This window comes from Podarcis erhardii (assembly GCF_964252035.2).
Source record: "Podarcis erhardii genome assembly, chromosome: 7".
NCBI lineage: Eukaryota > Metazoa > Chordata > Lepidosauria > Squamata > Lacertidae > Podarcis > Podarcis erhardii.
Window position 1 is genome coordinate 57834343 of NC_138511.1, and position 17987 is coordinate 57852329.

The 17987-nt window shown below is 47.8% G+C and overlaps 3 protein-coding genes across 5 annotated transcripts; all 3 read left to right on the top strand.

Moving 5' to 3' along the window:
* The first annotated feature begins 647 nt into the window (after nucleotides 1-647).
* Nucleotides 648-8433, top strand: RHBDL2 (rhomboid like 2). Of its 3 annotated transcripts, none has more exons than XM_081872476.1 (8): nucleotides 648-771; nucleotides 1122-1358; nucleotides 2883-3034; nucleotides 4211-4323; nucleotides 4860-4960; nucleotides 5772-5832; nucleotides 6806-6867; nucleotides 8058-8433. In XM_081872476.1, the coding sequence occupies exons 2-8, from the start codon at nucleotides 1143-1145 to the stop codon at nucleotides 8238-8240; spliced, it is 888 nt and encodes a 295-aa protein (XP_081728602.1). In that variant the 5' UTR covers nucleotides 648-771; nucleotides 1122-1142; the 3' UTR covers nucleotides 8241-8433. The 3 variants fall into 3 exon arrangements, with proteins under 3 accessions (XP_081728602.1, XP_081728603.1, XP_081728601.1); XM_081872477.1 differs by lacking the exons at nucleotides 648-771; nucleotides 8058-8433 and adding exons at nucleotides 797-959; nucleotides 6961-8016; XM_081872475.1 differs by lacking the exon at nucleotides 648-771 and adding an exon at nucleotides 817-959.
* Nucleotides 8434-12979: 4546 nt separating this feature from the next.
* GJA9 (gap junction protein alpha 9) lies at nucleotides 12980-15214 on the top strand (the record flags this gene model as incomplete). Its single annotated transcript, XM_081871495.1, has 2 exons — nucleotides 12980-13109; nucleotides 13257-15214. Exon 2 carries the CDS (start codon nucleotides 13871-13873, stop codon nucleotides 15212-15214), a length of 1344 nt encoding a protein of 447 aa, XP_081727621.1. The 5' UTR covers nucleotides 12980-13109; nucleotides 13257-13870.
* Nucleotides 15215-15284: 70 nt separating this feature from the next.
* On the top strand, nucleotides 15285-17341 carry MYCBP (MYC binding protein). The gene is made up of 5 exons (XM_081872494.1): nucleotides 15285-15643; nucleotides 15753-15825; nucleotides 16103-16151; nucleotides 16538-16667; nucleotides 17253-17341. The coding sequence occupies exons 1-5, from the start codon at nucleotides 15629-15631 to the stop codon at nucleotides 17295-17297; spliced, it is 312 nt and encodes a 103-aa protein (XP_081728620.1). The 5' UTR covers nucleotides 15285-15628; the 3' UTR covers nucleotides 17298-17341.
* The last annotated feature ends 646 nt before the right edge of the window (nucleotides 17342-17987 follow it).

Here is a 17987-nt window from a genome sequence, read left to right on the forward strand (position 1 = left end):
AAAGGTACTATAGTAATGTTCACCCCCAACCACTTGCCCCTCCCTTCTCCTGCCTCTGCTCTCCGGCCAGGCTAGGTGTTAGATCTTTTCATTAAATCAAGGCTTCCTTGGTTCCAATAAAGCTTTCAGCTAAGGAGCCAACTAGTCTAGAGTTTAAAGATACACAACTTCTTTCCCAGGGTCCTTGTGGCTGATGAAACTCCCACAAGGCTTCACTCCTTTTACTTGACCAAAGAATAATTTCTGAATAATACTAACTTTACTACAGGTACAGATAATGCACTTTTGTTGCTGCTGCTGTTGCCGTTTGTCATTCCTTCTATCTAAATACCCAGAGGGTCCCTGCCTTGCGCCATGATTCACGACTCCCACCCCAGTGTGCTATAGTAATATTTATTTATGCCCCACTTTTCCCCCCAAGCAGGGACTCGAAGCAGCTTAGAGATAAAGCAAGAAGTGCTTAAAACGGGCGGTGGGGCGGGGACAAGCCCAAAACAAAAATAGCAGGGCACCACCAAAGCTTGTCTTCACCTGCGGGCGGAAGGACTGTAAGGAGGAAACCCGTCTAACTTCCCTAGGGAGGGACTCGCAGACGCTCCCTTTCTGCCTGGCTGGAACCCCCTAGGGCGGAGCCCGCTTCGCCTGCCTGCCTTCGCCCCGCCTGGCCCCGATCGCGACTCCTCGGCTTCGAGGGCGAGCGAGCGAGGCTGCTTCCTCTCCGCCTTCGCGGCCCGCCCCTTCGTGCTGCTTCCGCGCCGCGCCCGACTCCAGGTGGGCGCTCGTCGGGGCCGCCGCCGGTGGTGGTGGACTGCTGCCCTGCCCGCCTCCTCCGGAGACACCTTCCGTCCAGCCTCGGAGCGCCCTCTGGGGGATCCCACCAGCCGCGCGCCCTTCCTTCGCGACGGCAGCGGCGGTGGGCGATCAGACAGCCACGCCCCGGGCTTCTGCGAGAGGCGGAGGTGACTGCTTCCGACGGGGTCCCCGCAGCCTGGCGGCGCGCGGCCCCGTGCGCTCTGGCCACGGCGCGCTCTGCGAGCCCAGTGCCGATCCGTGATTTGGACGGGGCGGGCTTGGGGTTGGGCTTCCCTGACGATACCCGCCTCTTCTTCCTTGTTCGGCAGGAGCAGGCTGCGGCGGGCGCGATGGAGCTGGAGAGGCTGAGCGCCGAGGGGGAGCGGGCAGCCCGGTCCCAGGAGGGCGAGGAGGAAGGTCGGAACCGGGCGGCCTGCCTGAGCTGCGATAGCCTCCACAACACGGTGTCCAAGTGGATGCTCCCGGAGGATTCCCGGGCCACCTATCTGGAGAGAGCCAACTGCATCCCGCCACCCATCTTCATCCTGGGCATCAGCGTGGCTGAGGTAGGGAGCTCTCCCAGGAAATGTTCAAAACTCTTCCTTACTACCCGACCCCCGCCTAAAATCCCAACATATTTTCCACAATTTAGGATGACAGACAATGTAATAGTCCAGGATGCTCTCTTCCCTGTGCGTGTGACAGTTTGAATCTGTGGTCTCATTTGCCTTCATGAGTAGCGTGTTCCTATTCAGTTACTTGGGGCTCCACCTAGCTGTCAATTTACAAAAAAGCCCATGCTATGGTGCAGCCTTCATGGGATTATATGATTTCAGAATGCAAGGGTGGAATGGCTGAAATGAATTCTCTGCCTTGTCAGGAACCTTGCGCAGGGAAAGCTAGTGTGTCAAGGAAAAGCAGTCCATCCTCCTCAGTAAAAATGACTGCTACCTTTCTGTGTGCAGGGATTCTTACTTTCTTCCTATATGCATATTTGCATGCTCTTTTCTGAGCATATAAAGTTCATTTCAAGTTAAGTGTCAGTTAATTGACAATAGAAATACTACTGCCTCTAAATGGGGAGTAAACATTTTGCTTTGCATGACTTTGGATGAATTGTGTGACTGTATTTAAACTAGAAATGGTCCAATGAGGGTCTGAAAAGACACATACCCATCCGAAAAGCTACTGCTGCTGAGGGATTGCAGGGTTCTTTCCAGTCTGCATCGGAAAGAAGCTCGGAAATCATGAGTGCCAGGGTTCCTCTGGTCCACAGAAAGTATTGTGTGTGTATAGAAAAGTTATATTGTCTAAGGCTGCTTAGTAAGGCTCCTTTGAAACACATACTCAGAGATTTCATAGGAGAACACTGGCAGCAGTTGCCTTATACCAAATAATGATAGTCCGATCTAGCTCAGTAGTACCTGCACTGACTGGCAGCGGTGGCTCTCCAGGGGTTCAGACGGGGAGTTTTTCCCTATCCCTCTCTGGGGATTGAACCAGGTTCCCTCTGCATGTGCAGCAAGTGCACTGCCGCTGAGCCTGCCATAAAGGAGAACAAATATTGAGGCATGTGGTCACATAGTGCCACTAGTCTATGCAAATGTCTGGCTCCGTTAAGACAACATAGAACATTTATTCCAAATAATAATGAAACTCACAGGTGAAGAATACTTTTATTTTTATAAACATTTAATATTTGCAAAGGGAACATTTGCATGAGTTAACACTTCATTATCCCTTTGGAGCTGAGCTGGATGATTGGACTTTGGTCCTTACAGGCTGCAGTGCTTCATGGGTTACATTTTTTATTCTTTGTTTTTTTTCTTTTTGTTAGGTTTGCACTTTTCTTTTCTTTTTGTAACAAAGCAATAAAAACAATTTAAGAGGCAAAATAAATAAAGGAAGACTCCTCTATCCTTTTGCCCTCGGTGTAGACTTCCTGTGCTCCTAAACTTTCGGATGCACCAGGTTCTGGTGACTCTGAGATATGGGCGAGAGATAGGTGGCAGCAATAGCTGCTCTGCCCTTTCGTTGTTTCCCTGAGCCAGTCTGAGTCCGACTGCAACTCTCTCTGTGTTTCTTTCTAGGTGGCCGTGTTCATTTATTATGCGGTTTCGAAGCCCCAGAGTCAGTGGCTCACCCTAGACTGGGAAAGCAACCAGAACAGTCCTTTCATTTACAGGCCGGACAAAAGGAAGGAAGCCTGGAGATTCTTGTCTTACATGCTGGTGCATGCTGGGTAAGCAACCCATTTCATTGATTGGTGGGAAGAAGACTTGGCCTGTTTAAAATAAAACAAAAATCCTGGTCTATGGGATCAATGCCTGGGTTAACTTTGGAAAGCGCAACGGAATCTAACAGGCTTTTAACCTCCTGGAGTTAAGAAATGATTCCCATCTCAAAGAGTTTGGTTTGGAATGTGCATCCCAGACCTAATAAATAAATAAATTAAAAATTATCCAGTAGCGCCTTAGAGACCATCTAAGTTTGTTCTGGGTACAGTGGTACCTTGGGTTACAGACGGTTCAGGTTACAGATGCTTCAGGTTACAGACTCCGCTAACCCAGAAATATTACCTCAAGTTAAGAACTTTGCTTCAGGATGAGAACAGAAATTGTGCTCCGGCGGCGCGGCGGCAGTGGAAGGCCCCATTAGCTAAAGTGGTGCTTCAGGTTAAGAACAGTTTCAGGTTAAGAACGGACCTCTGGAACGAATTAAGTTCTTAACCCGAGGTACCACTGTATAAGCTTTTGTGTGCATGCACACTTCTGAAGAGGTGTATCTGAAGAAGTGTGCATGCATGCAAAAGCTTATACCCAGAACAAACTTAGATAGTCTCTAAGGTGCTACTGGACAATTTTTTATTTTATTTTTTTATTTTGACTGTGTCAGACCAACATGGCTACCTACCTGAATCATCCCAGACCTTTTAAGCTATATGTTTCTCCCAGCTTCCCCTCAATGAAGCTGGGATGAGTTGTGGATTATTCTTCGGTGGTCACCCCCTTCTCCTAAAATGGTGATTCTCTGGCTAAGCCTCAAGACAGCAGTGCACCTTCTATGATGTGATTAAGATTTTCAGTTTCGTGAGGCTTGGCCTTTAGAGCAGCACCCATTCAACCACAGCCATGTTGGCTCTCTGGCACAAGTGACTGAGTGGGTGACTTGTTGAGTGCCCCACAAAGAAGGGCAGCAGGGCCCTCAAAGTCTTTCCTTTGCTGGAGACCTTGTCTCAGTTTCAATCTGGATCTAAACCGCCTTATGGCCCAGGGCTAAGAGAGTAGTAAGCGGCCTGTGTGTGTCAGCACCTGTAGTTACTTAGCCTCCAGCACTTGAATGCAGATTTTGTTTTTGTCTTAATCAAGATAAACATAAGTGCTGCTTCGTCTTCTCCCTGTGCTCTTTTCCTCTGCAGCATTGAACATATCTTAGGAAACCTCTTCCTGCAGCTTCTCTTGGGGATCCCCCTAGAACTGGTTCACAAAGGTCACAGAGTTGGGTTGGTCTATATTGCAGGAGTGCTTGCAGGTGAGTGGGAAGAGAAGAGATTGGAAAACAGGCAGCACAGTCATGCCTCTTTCTATGGGAAGCTTTACCGTATTGGTCTGAATTGGCCTCACTTTCCCCCCAAATTCCGACAGTGAAAAGTTAAAGTGCGGCTTAAATTTGTGACCTTATAAAAATTGGCTTTTACAATAGCGCTGCTGAAACAGAAATACGGTAAAATGGAACAAAAAAATGTTTTCTTGCCAATTTGTGAGCTTGAGACTGTTCATTTGCCATTTACAGGTGTGAATGCCTGCGGAATTGTAGCAATTGAATAGCGATTTGCGATTTTAGCGATTGTACGGTAACTTTTGAGGGCTTGCAAGATCAAAGGCTTAAATTGGCTGGAGTTACAATCCTACCACAGCAATTTTCAGCCTATAGCCCAATTTTAAGGGAGCAGCTTATATTCGGGTATTCTCTTTTTTTCTCAATTTTTTTTTTAAAGATGTGGTTTATATTTGGGCCAATACAGTAATTAACCTGCCACAATCCTCTTCTCCCCACCATTGCTGCAGGTTCCTTGGCAAGCTCAGTCTGTGATCCTCTCCAGGGCCTGGTCGGAGCATCAGGAGGAGTCTATGCTCTCATAGGAGGATACTTCATGAATATTCTAGTGGTAAGGAGGTTGCTCAGGATTCAAGTGAAGTTGTTTGCAATTGGGGTTGGTATCAGTAAAGATATAACTACTCAAAGGTAGATCATACCTGTATTGTTGTGGGTGCGAAGCTTAATCCTAACTCTCTTTGCTCTATGGAGAAACAATTCTTTTAGGCACTTAGTTCCACAAACCAAAGCCCTGCGAGGAACAGTTGAAAGAACTGGACATGTTTAGCCTGGAAAAGGGAAGATTAAGGAGAGCAGCTCTCAAACAATTTGAAGGTCCATCAAGCAGAAGGTGGAGCAGACTCTCATTCTCTTTTGCTCCATGAGGACGAGACTAGAACTTTGGGGGATAAAGATGGCAGGGGAGCAATCAGGAGAAATGTCTGAATGGCAACGGGTTGTCAACTGATGAAGAGGCTGTCCCAGGAGGTGATGGGCCATTTGTAGTAGCAGACCCTCCATTGCAGACTCTGCCCTGAGCAGAGGACTGGACTAAATCACCTTCAAAATCCCTTCCAATAATATGATTGTATGAAAATGTAAGATACCTCCAGAACCCATCTCTAAGACTCACCCAAATGTTTCAAAGATACAGGAGTCCCATACCTTCTCTCCCCTTTATAAAATATGTGTTTTGGTGGTGGTGGTGAGGTAACATCTGAATCATAGAAACAAAGAGTTGGAAGAGACTTAGGGGTCATCTAGTCCAACCCCCTGCAATGCAGGAATCTCAGCTAAAGCTGCCATGACAGATGGCCATCCAACAGCACCCTTAAGAGGTATGGGGTTGTTCAAAAGTTTCTTAATGTTTTTGTTCTTTACAGAACTTCCGAGAAATGATTCCACTGTTTGGAGTTGTCAGATTACTCTTCATACTCAGCATAGGTATTTTTTAATGTGTCCCATTCTGATCTAATCTCTCTGTCTATCTGTAAGCCCATTTACTAAGCCAGCCTCCTTTTTCTGTCCCGTGCTCACTCAGGCATACCTACAGTTCTTCTTTTATGTGACAGTTTATTTACATAGCTCCTTATTTGTTTAATATCATGCCTTTTATCCCGAAAAAGCAGAGTGTCTAACGGAAAACAATTTAATACAGTCATAAAATAATAGTAATAATTCAATGTTATCATCCACAGTTTGGAAGCAGAACAAAGTCTGGTGGACTGTTTTCTTTTCAAAGAAGGTGACCCTTGCTTAACTTGGTTGTAAAAATCATTTTAAGGCGTAGCAATTACGACTGAGCCATACAATTCAGGCTCTTCTTATATCTACAATGGTCTTCACCGCTACTACCAACTTCCAAAATTTGTCATTTATATATAAAAAGATTGCTCTTATGTGCTTCCTCACTTGTGATGCCATGATCACAAATTTATTCCCCCCGCCCGTCTTCTCCCATCCACCCCCACCCTTGCTGTGATAGCAAAGTATTTTTATGGCCTCCCAAATTTGTCCCTTTTAACTTCTTTATAAATTTAGTTTTAGATTTACTTTCAATGTCTGCTTCCATGGGTGATACTGTGATGCCAAAGGTTTGGAGTTTTTTACGCCCACAAATTTGATTTTTTAAAAAAAATACTCATTTACTTACCATTCCTAGGGGGCCCCTGCTGTGATTCTGTGAGGCCAAAAGGTTGTTGTGACCTTCCCAGACTCCCAAAATATGTCTTTTTATAAATTTTTTTTTAAATGGTGATGCCCACTTCTACATTTTGGTCCTTAAGGACTTGACCCAGTGGGTCAATGTGGCTCTTGTGCTTAATTGTCCTGTCAGTGGTTCCCAGACAGGGAGGCTGCTCAGAAGTGTTTGAAGCCTTGCCCAGTTTCCTTCTGACCACTTGTCTTGTTTTCCTAGTTGGAACTGATGTGGGATTTGCTTTGTACAGAAGATTTATTCCCGATAATTCTGCGCCTCAGGTAAGCGTGTTTCCTGCAGCAGAGTTTCATCGGGCTCTCTCAGCTTTCTGCTTTGGGAAACTAACTTGGCATTCTCTTATTTCCCTTCACCAGATGCTCCTCCTTCCTTCAAGGGCTGAATCCTTCCGCTCTTCATGCTGTTGGCCTTTGGGACTGTATGATTTACCTGTGGCCTTCTTGCTCTCTCTTTTTCCTCTCTGGCACCTTACGCAGGGTTAGAATGAAGAAAGGCCTGTTCTGCGGGTCCAGCTCAGTGGCTGCCTTGGAGCTTCAAATAACACTGAAAGGAAGCTGAGGGGCACTTTGCATGCTGCAGGTTGCAGAGGAAAGTGGGTGGGCGAGGAAGCCTGAAGAGAAGTGGCTGCATGTGGAAAGAGAGTCCATGAACGGTTCCTACATGAAGATAGGGCCGAATGCTCTGTGGGAAGGGACGATTGGTCTTGAGTCAGCCTGGCAATGCGTTGGAAGGAAATCAGCATGTTCTCTTGGTCCATGCAGAGCAGAAAGGGGGGTCCCCAATTGTAGGGGGGTGGTTTCTGTAGCTGGAGTCAGACAAACTGCCTAGGAAGGGAGACTTGGCTTCCAGCAGCAACCAAGACAACCAAAAGCAGTTTCCACTAGGGGGTGGGTGCGGAACATGTGTGGCTCACTCTGAGGTGGGTGCGTCCCTCTAGCATTTGTTGTGGGGTCCTCCTGCCCCACCCTTGCAGTCTCCAGCCAGTTCCCCATTTTTGTGGATTCCCCGGGAGGAATTCAATATTCCCCTGTTGCATCAGTGCAAACATTTCTCCTTGCCAGGTGGAACGGTCCCCCCATGATGTCTTGGGGTTTCTCCCAATCCTCCAGAATGGATTTGGGGAAGGGGGAAGAGAAGGTGGGAGCCCTATTACACTGGATAACGTGCTGGGTTAACCCCTTGTTTTTCCTGCCTGCTGCACGTTGGCAGGGTTGTTAGAGCTCTTGGAAGCTCTTCTTGCAAAGTCCATGACTTGGGCCATTGTTCCTGCTTGCAGCCCCCGCCTTCCACAGTACAGACTGTGCTGAAGTCCTTCTGGACACTTGCTGGCAATTCTGCTCTGACTTTCCCTTGCGCTATACTCGCAGCCTCTGTGTCATGACCGCTGCTTGATCCTCCATCCTAAAGTGGAACACCTGCTAAGTGTCTCTCTGTGTTTGTTTTTCCTCTTAAGGTTTCCTTTGTAGCCCACATTGCCGGAGGCCTTGCTGGGATGTCAATAGGCTATGTCATATTCAGCTGTTTTGATAAGAATTTCATTAAAGATCCTCGATTCTGGGTCTGCATAGTGGCTTACTTGGCATTTGTAGTGTTTGCTGTATTGTTCAATGTGTTTTTTTCACCAGCAAACCAGTAGAACACGTCACCTGACAATGACTATGCAAAGCTTTAAAGGACAATATGAAGTGATTTTCTTTTCTATGGGTGATATTTCATTGCAACAGTGGTTTTCATTGTTTTTTGTTTTTTTAATCACTATCTTGCCAAAGTCAAATGCTCTGGAAATATTTTTTTTGTATTTTAATATTAAACTGCAAGCATTTTCATTACTTCTTATGTTTAGAATTATTTTGCTGTGCCATAGCATATGCACAATATGATGATATTTCGTTCATATATGAGCTTGTTGATCTCTGCACACAAGTGCTCCTGCATGTGATCATGTCTTTCCTCCTTGAGATCAAAGAGATCAGTTTTGCCTGATTCTGTCCAGTCTGCCATGTTCTGACTACAGATACAAGAGAAGTAGAATTTTTGAGGGAAGGCAGTGGGGTGGGGATGAAGCAGATTTTTTAGACCCATTTCAGTTTGGCTTTAGGCCTGCAACAGCTCCTGTTGCTCTCATTGGTTTTTGAGAGAGGGGTAGGCGAGTTCTTCCCTGTGGATTCTTCCCAGCCTTTCAGTGGTTTTCTATACCACTGACCAGAGTATCCTCCTGAAACAACTCTGTTGGGTTGGGGGTGGGGTTGCACTGTTATTACAGGGGCTTTGTTGACACTTTAAGGTTCCCACTAGAGAACAGCACTAGAGAACAACAAAATTCCCCTTCTTCACAACTGTTAATGTTACAGAATCTCTGCTGTTGAATGAGGAAAGTCCCGGCCTTCAAATTATTCTAATTACTTGCCAAAACTTCCAGCAACAGGAGAGGTGTCCTGTTCTTCGATCTGGTTCAGTTGTTGTCCCCCTAAGTAGCAGGAGATTAGAGGCGACAAGTAGTTGGGGTCTTGAGTTAACTGAACCAATGTCAAGATTAATCCACTGGCTTTTACATTGCGTGTTCCTTGCAATGTTTAGACAGCCAGTTTAATATAAAAACACTGCCAGTTAAGCCAACTTTAGTTAAGAAAAGCTTTTTTGCCGTTGGATCTTGCAACTAATGAATAAGCTAGGCTCTTTTAACCAGGCTTTCTTTGTGAATTGCAGGCACAAAATGGTAAACTTTGGAACATTTTGCTAACTCCTTGTGCATAAGTTGGTGCATATTTAGGAAGAAAACTGGGTGTGTTACAAAATGCATTCTGGAAGATTGGTTGTTTGCAGGAATAGCCTCAGCGGTTGTGGCACTGCCTTTTCATGTGGGGAATGGATATGATAATTACAAGTTGTCCGTCGGGGGTCCTGGCCAGAGCAAGGATAAATGATTCATGTCCTTTTATAGAGTCAGGAGGGAAAGGGCAGCAGACTCTAAGCAAACAGGGTTTCTGCAGGGCTATTCAGAAGGCACTTGAGGACTTTGGGAGTAACCCCTTTACCCCAGCCAGCCATTTTTATGCAGCAACTATCCTGAGGTTCTTTTTAAAATGCATTCAGTTCTGTCTCCTGAACTGTTCTTGGCCAGTAAAGTTAATCTCAGGCTGGAGGTACTGGGGATTGAACCTGGGCCCTCTGCATACCCCCGAGCTATGACTGTCCCTCACCGTACCTCAAAAAGTGGTTCCTGACTCTCTGCAAACACAGATACTAAAAGAGGGAACATCTGTTTCCTGCAATAACAAGGAGGCCAGATCCAGTAGAATTATTCAGCAAACATAATAGAAGTAGGTAATTCAAGGAATAGGGTGGGGGAAGAGAGTCATTCAATGGACCAACTTCAGTTACTGAAGTTGCATTTAAAAAATGGGAGAAATCAGTTGCTGAAAGGCCTGTGGTGAAGGAGAGGCTGGCACAGAGGATTTGACTGTGCTGGGGCCTCGTTTCATTTAACTATGAAATCGGACGTGACCGATTGATTGCTACTCAGTGCCAGAACATGATATTGATCCACCGCTGGGAGCTCTCTCCATCTGGTTGTTTGCTTGTCCTCTGCAATATGTTCCTTAAATTGTGCAAATAAATAAGGCGGGAGGAAATACAGGTGCTCATGGCTTGCTAGTAATTGGAAACCAGCTAATTATTTTTGTATGCCATTATTGTGTGTGTGCCTGTCTAATTCTGACCGCCCAGGACTGTTCAATACCAGTGAAAAGAAGCAAGCTAACAAACTGATTTAAATATTGGCAATGTGTTTAGTTATTGTTCTCTTCCAGAAAGCAACACCCTTCTTGCTTGCACTTTGGGCCCTGCCCATTTAGAAGCGGCATAGATGCATATTGCTTGCCTCCTGTTTCAAAGAAAAGAATGCACAGGCTCCAAGGAGAGAGGACTCCAGAGGGTGAAAGAAAATACACTGCCTTAGTTATCTGCCATGTGAAGAAACGAGCAATAAATGGTGGGATAAGTCTGCCAAGCTAGCCTAGCCTTGTACAGTATAGGAGCCTACCCTCTGAGGAGGCTGCCATGGTGTCTCATGGGACTAAGCCCTTAACTCTATTGGCATGCTCTAAACCAGGTATCCCCAAACTTGGCCTCCAGCTGTTTTGGGGCTACAACTCGCATCATCTCTAGCTAACAGGACCAGTGGTCAGGGATGATGGGAATTGTAGTCCCAAAACAGCTGGAGGGATGATGCCTGCTCTAAACAAAGTAAACTATTGGCAAGAACCCATTTCACTGAAGGCAAACCTTGCATAAGAACCAGGCAGGCTAGCCCACCTGAGACCCAATGTAAAAACCCCCCACTCCTTTGGTCCCAGAGTTTTCTGCTGTGAACTGAACATCAATTTCACAACATCAATTGGTACTTCAATTAATTACCCTATTAATCAATAATCACTCCCAATTAAAACAAATGGGGTTTGTTGTTCCTTTCAGGTGATGGGCCTTTCTTCTGTGGAAGGTGAGTGGGGTACCTGATGGAGGCAGCCAAGGACAAATCAGCCAGCAGCTGATCTGCCTTTGCAGGCTACTCCTTGCTGTGCCCGCTGTGATGCAGCAAACACAAACTGTTCCCAGAGGCTGCAGGCAGGGCATGGGTGTATGTGTGTTTGAGACTGCATTTTATTCCCAGGTAACTTTGTGGGAACCTGCCTGGAAAGAAACAGAGACAGCATAATTTCCCTTCCTTTCCAGGGGCTTAGGGTAACACAGCTGCAGGCTTACAGCAGTATGCAGTGCCTTTTGGGCCTGGAACAAAGTTTTCTCCACCCCCCAATGCTCAGATCTTCTGAGAACTGGAAGGATTTGAAGCATGTGGAGTTTTTTAGACACTTTAAAGCACTATAGAAACATTATTATTCTACATTGTCCCTCGAAGTGCAGACTGCCTTGATGGCTAGGAGTGCTGGTTCCCATCTACAGCTGGTTCACCAGCTATGGCTCCTTTCGGACAGAGATGACTTCGCCACAATACTCCATGCTCTGGTTACCTCCAGATTGGATTACTGTAATGTATGGCTGCCCTTGAAGACAACTAGGAAACTTCAACCGGTCCAAAAGGGCTGCCAGTTCATTTTGGGGCTCAATTGAAGATGCTCACACTACTTATTTATTTCATAAAATTTATATACTGTTTGATTGCAAAAAAACCAACAAAAAACCCCTGAAAGCAGTTTACAACAAAACTATGAAATTATCAGTAAAAGCAGTTCAACTATTTAAAGATTCAAAAAACCATGATGAGTCCAAGATGCACCCCCACCTTGTTATTTGGAGAAGATAACATTTGAAACTGGTCTCCTTGGCCCACATTTGGTCCTGCCAGAATATCTTCCTCTCTATATACCACTCCAGCCATCATTATTCAACAACTTTTGCTGCAGGGCACAGGGAAACTTTTTTCCTACAGCAAAGGCAACATGAACTCTGCAGAGCCTCATGCGAACATCTCTTTCCCCTGCCCACTTTCCACCCTGTGACAAAATGCAGGCTCCACCCCATGGTTTCAGTGCCTGCCAGCTGTTTCCCGCCTCTTGTTTTGTTCACCATCTCATGTGATGAAGAGTTCCGGAGAGCTCAATAGGATCGCGCACAATTTTGTGACATGCTGGTTGGCCTAATATCTGGCCTTAACGTGGATTATGGGTTTCTTGCTACCTGTTTCTGGATATGGAATAAAAAGAAGAGCCATGGCTCACACCAACCTTGGTACCAATAAGCTGGTAAGAGATGCAGCCTGCCAGCCTGTTATCCAGAACTGGGAGTGGAGGTCAGTCATTTGAACATAGCCTGGATGATTATTTCCTTTTGCCTATGGCAATTGTGATGGACCAGAAAATCCAAGAAGAAAAATAAACTGCACAAAGGGCACAAGGGTTGATCTCTTCAATTCTGGGGTTTTTGCTTTTACAGCTTGATTATCATTTTGCTTCTAATGAATTTTGAAAAGAAACTGTGGCTGCAAAGGGCTGATTGATTTATGTCCTCGCATTCCATTTTTTCCCAAGAAGAAAAAAGCCCCCGTACCGTTTTGTAATGCGTATGGAAGGTGAACTAGTTGCAAGAATCCACTGGGCTTCCAGAATTTGTTTTCAGCTGAAAAGGTATGTGCACTATTAAAATAGTGAAACAAAATACAAGAAGCCACCAGCTTCTTCCAGGGAGCAAAGCTTGCAAAATCTGAAAATCTGAATTGTGGTCAAGATGCAAATTAATGTATAGTGCATTATATGCAACTACCTCTTGCAAATGACTGAAGATATTGGTAGAGACTCGTGTAGTTTTTGTACAAGTACAGATATCTTTCAATCTTTGTTAGAAAGTTGGAGGCTCAAAGTATTCTACTTTTCAAAATGGAATTTTAAGGCTCCCAATGGAGGGATGTAGAAAGCATCTCGAAAGATCAGTATTGGGACCACAGTTTTTTAACTTGTTCCTAAATCACCTGGTGTTAGAGATGAACAGTGAGGTAGAAAAGTTTGTTGACGATACCCAATTATTCAGAGTGGTTAGAAACAGTAATGGATGTAAAGAAGCTCCAAAAGAATTTTTCCAAAGTGGCAGTAAAATGGCAAATGAAATTCAATGTAAACAAATGTAAAGTGATACACACCAGGGCAAAAAATTCCTAACTGCACATATGCCTGTGGGGCCCTGAACTGGCAGGGACTAACCAGGAACAAAGCCCTGGAGTCGTAGTCAATTAAAAAGATGTTGACTCAGTGTGCAGCAGCAGCAAAAAATATAAATTTCATGTTTGGAATCATTAGGAAAGAATTGAAAATAAATTATAAATTATCCATATCATGTTGTAATGCAAATCTGTGGTGCAAACACACTTGAAATACTGTGTACAGTTCTGGTTGCTCATCTCAAAATGGATTTTATAGAGTTGGAAAGAGGCAACCAAAATTATCAAGGGGATCATTGTAACATTTGGGCCTTTTTCATTTTTAAAGAAAAGGCAAGTAAGAAGAGACATGATAGTGGTGATATGCATGGTATAAGAAAATGGATGGGTATATGTGTTTATCCTTTTTATAGACCCTAACTATTTATTTAGAGGTGACTGGAGTATCAACCATTCAGAGTAGACGGAAGAGGTTCATCTGGAATTGGTTGATAAGGGACAACTTTGCCTTTGTCATTTTCAACATGTGCCCACCAAACACGACCATTTTCCATTATTTCTTCTGCTCTGGCTTCTAGGGTCAGAATGGCAGCATAGCCATGGGAGACTGGAATTTCCTGGGTGGGATTTTGGAGGAAGTCCACATCCACTCTACCACGATTGGCAAGATCTGGCTGACCATCCTCTTCATCTTCCGGATGCTGGTCCTTGGTGTGGCAGCTGAAGATGTGTGGGACGACGAGCAAGCAGACTTCATTTGCAACACGGAGCAGCCCGGCTGCAGGAACGTCTGCTATGACCAGGCCTTTCCCATCTCCCTCATCAGGTACTGGGTCCTGCAGGTGATCTTTGTCTCTTCGCCCTCCTTGGTCTACATGGGCCACGCCTTGTACAGGCTGAGGACCCTGGAGAAGGAGCGGCAGAAGAAGAAGGCCCAGGTGAGGGCTGAGCTGGAGGCGACAGCCCCAGAGAAGGCGGAGGATCGCCGGAGACTGGAGAAGGAGCTGCGGCAGCTGGAGCAGAAGCGTCTGAGCAAAGCGCCCTTGAGGGGCTCCCTGATGTGCACCTACCTGGCCCACATCCTGATGCGCTCTGTCCTGGAGGTGGCCTTCATGATGGGCCAGTACCTGCTCTACGGCTTCCAGCTGGAGCCGCTCTACCAGTGCCGCCGGCCGCCGTGCCCCAACGTGGTCGACTGCTTCGTCTCCCGGCCCACCGAGAAGACCGTCTTCCTGCTCTTCATGCAAGCCATCGCCGTCGTGTCGCTCGCCCTCAACGGCTTGGAAGTCGCCCACCTGGCCTGCAAGCGCTGCCGGGCGGGCTCCTACGGCGCTTCGCCCTCGGCCCTCGGCGGCAGCCCGCGCTCCGCCCTGCTGGGCCAGCAGCCAAACCCCCCGCCCTGGGGACCCCGCCCGGACGACCGCCTCGCCCAGGGCCCACCCGCCGCCGCCGAAGAAGCCCACCCGCCGCCCGGCCCTCGCAGCCCGACGCGGAGCAGCAGCAGCAGCAGCAGCAGCACCAAGGAGAGCGGCCCCGGCGCCGCCGCAGCCCCGGCGACGGCCGGCTCCTCTTCCTCGTCCCGCTCGCCGCCGCCCGCCAACGGTGCCCGGCGCGGCTCCTGCAGCGGCGGGGACTCGGGCAGCGCCGTCTCCTCGGCCACGGCGGCGCCGAGCACGGCCGGCTCCCCGCCCTCCAGCACCGGCAGCGAGCGGGGACAGCAGAGCCCCCAGGAAGGGAGCTTCCAGCCCGGCCAAGGCCGGACTCGCGCCGCCGCCGAGGGGAGTCAGCCGGGGGGCTCGGCTCCCTACAAGGGCGGCGGCGGCGGCGGCGGCAAGGCGAGGAGGAGCGGCAGGAGCGGCGGCCCCGGACTCCCCCCGCCCCGGAAGGAGGCCTCGGCCGGCGCGGGCAGCCACAGGCGGGCGCCCACGGACCTCCGCGTCTGAGCGCGGCTCCTGGAGGGCGGGGCCGCCTTGAGGCCTTCGTCTTCCCCCTCCAGGGAGGGGCGGGATCTGCGGGGAGAGGCAGCACAACCATAGAGGTAGGAAAAAATAGAGTGCCCTCTTGCTCTTTCTTCTCCCCTGTTGCCTCTGCGGGGAGAGGGGATCTCCTCGGCCGCCTTCGACCTTCGCCTCCACACACCCTTTTTCTCCCGTGGCGGGCGCCGCCTCCAGGACAACGTGCGAGAAGGGTGCAGCGGAGCCACAGTGAACGTGGAGCGTGTACGTCTATCCGTCTAAGTTTATGATGGCGTCGGCAAGAGGAGCGCCGATCTCCATGGCGACGCGCGGACGCCGCGTCGCTTACAAAGGGTGCGGAGCGCAGGCGCAGTCTGACTTCCGGCTCAGGCGGCGGACCCCATGGCGAATTACAAGGTGGGGAGTCGGCGGAGGGGGAGGGAGGGAGGGAGAGATGGAAGGAGGGGCGGGCAAGGGAGCGCGGGAGCCCCCTCGACCCCTGACTCCCTCATTCTCTCCCTTACAGCCCGCCGACTCCAAGAGGGAGCAGTTCCGCCGCTACCTGGAGAAGTCTGGCGTCATGGACAGCCTCACCAAAGGTAAGCCGGGCAGGAGGAAGACGAAGAGGAGGAGGAGGAGGGCAGGGACGGAGCTCAGTAGGCAGAGCGCCTGCCTGGCATGCAGAAGGTCCCAGCTCCAGTCTTGCCTGAAACGCTGGAGAGCTGCCACTGCCAGTCTGTGCTGACTATGCTGTGCTAGACGGACGAGTGGTGTAGCTCAGTATAAGGCAGCTGTTGCCTATGTTCCCAGGGGGCAGAGAGAGCCACTCAGCCTCCTCTCTCCTTTCCTCCCTCTCTCTCTTTTCTCCTCCCGCAGTCCTGGTGGCCTTATATGAAGAACCGGAGAAACCCAGCTGTGCCTTGGAGTATCCTTCACTTGCCTGGCCTACTTGATGGGGATGAGAATAATGGGGGGGAGAGGGGAGCCCTGCCGAGCTAGGGAAATGGATTCCCACAGCAGCTGAGTACAGCCCTGAGCTAGCCCTGAGTCCCTGGTTCTCATAGGATAAAGTGCTGTGGCCCCAATTACGAGGCTCCCTAAAGGGCTCCTTTCAGCTCAGCATGACTCACTATTTTCAGGAGTAACCCTGACTTTGGTGGGCTGTAATCCTAAAAACAAAAGTAGATGTGCCGACAGATGGCAGCACCTGAGTTAACTGGCATAGTTTAGAATTTGGAGAACTGATGAGCTCATCAGTTGCACAGTGAAGTATCATCCAAGCAAGCAGATAACTTAACTTTTGGTTAAAAGCTTTATGAAACATCATTTAGGAGCTACTGCTCCAGAAAATCCTGAAGTGGAAGCCCTTCGCTTGGAAGTGGCAGAGATGAAAGAGAAGTATGAAGCCATGTTGGAAGAAAATAAGAAACTAAAAGCAAAGGTAAAGTGTTCAGTGTTTATGGAGTGCAAAGCTCATCCAGGCAGTTTCCTGCTGCTGACCCAGGGCCACCTCACCCATGAGGCAAGGTGAAGTGACCACCTCAGGCAGCAGGACCCACAGGGGCAGATCCAGGCTCCAGGGAAGGCATTGTTTGTTGCTGCCGCCACCACCATCACTGTGAGAGCATTAACAGCTGCTCCATGCTCCTTGGAGGCTGGATCTACTGTCTTCTTGGCAGCCCTCCCCAGTGCCACCTCTGCAGCAGCTTCTTGGCAAATAAGAGGTGCTGCTGGTCTCCTTCCACCCTTGTTCCCAATGTACATCTTTATTGTCCCCTTATTCACAATGTAATCTTTATTGTCATCTTGTTGAAATTCTAGCAACTGATACAAAAGTCAATCAGGTCTATACTTTTAAAATCACAATTTCTTTATAAAGGTAGCTTAGTAACTTGTTTGGCAAGCAAGCCAAAGGACTATTATGCATTGCTAATGTATTCACACTAACAAGAGTGTCAACCCATAGCATACTTTTTTGACACAACAAAAATGATCTGAGACTTAATCAGGGTTTTTCTCTTTGCAGCTCGCTCAGTATGAACCACCTCAAGAAGAGAAGCGTGGGGAATAAGATCCTTTTGTATTACTTGATTAAAAGACCCTGAAGCACACAAATCTAGTGTTCCTGACTCTTGCAGTAATAAGTCTCCTTCATATGCTTTTGTCAACATGGTGACTATTATCTTTCAATACCTTGTCTTGAAAAAATAGAGAACATTAAATAGGAAAGCACTGTTTAAAAATGGATCCATTGTACAGCAGGGCAATCTTTCTATTTTTTTTGTTGGAGGGTTGAAAGCTTTTATGAAAGACAAATAAGGGTACAGACATTGGTGTGGTGAGTCATAGAACTGTCAGGTTGGAAGAGACCCCAAGGGTCATCTAGTCCAACCCCCTGCAATGCAGGAATCTCAACAAACAACCATGACAAATAGTCATCCAACCTCTGTTTAAAAACTTCCAATGACTTGGACTTGAATGCCACTTAATATTCCTAGGGTGAAGCTAACTTCCCTTAGAACAGGAGCAGCAACCCAAGATCCTCCTGCAATTCTCAATTAAGACTGCTTAGAACTGTAATCTTAATTCTTTTTGGCCAGTGAAAGAATCAACATGTTGTAATTGTAGCCCAGTGCAAGGAGACCATGAGATTAAGGTCGCAAGTGGGATGCTGGAAGTTTCAGCTATTCCTCCATAGAAAATTCCCGGTCATGCTGTTTTAGTGAGTCCATGGAAAGGGGGAAGGAGTGGGAGGGCTTGG

Bases quoted from the DNA above. Each gene is read 5' to 3' on its own strand.
- RHBDL2 (XM_081872476.1), top strand. From the start codon at position 1,143: ATGGAGCTGGAGAGGCTGAGCGCCGAGGGGGAGCGGGCAGCCCGGTCC. The intron at 3,035-4,210 runs GTAAGCAACCCA...TTTCCTCTGCAG, and splicing joins TACATGCTGGTGCATGCTGG to CATTGAACATATCTTAGGAA. The intron at 5,833-6,805 runs GTATTTTTTAAT...TTGTTTTCCTAG, and splicing joins ACTCTTCATACTCAGCATAG to TTGGAACTGATGTGGGATTT.
- MYCBP (XM_081872494.1), top strand. The intron at 15,826-16,102 runs GTAAGCCGGGCA...CTCCTCCCGCAG, and splicing joins CATGGACAGCCTCACCAAAG to TCCTGGTGGCCTTATATGAA. The intron at 16,668-17,252 runs GTAAAGTGTTCA...TTCTCTTTGCAG, and splicing joins ATAAGAAACTAAAAGCAAAG to CTCGCTCAGTATGAACCACC.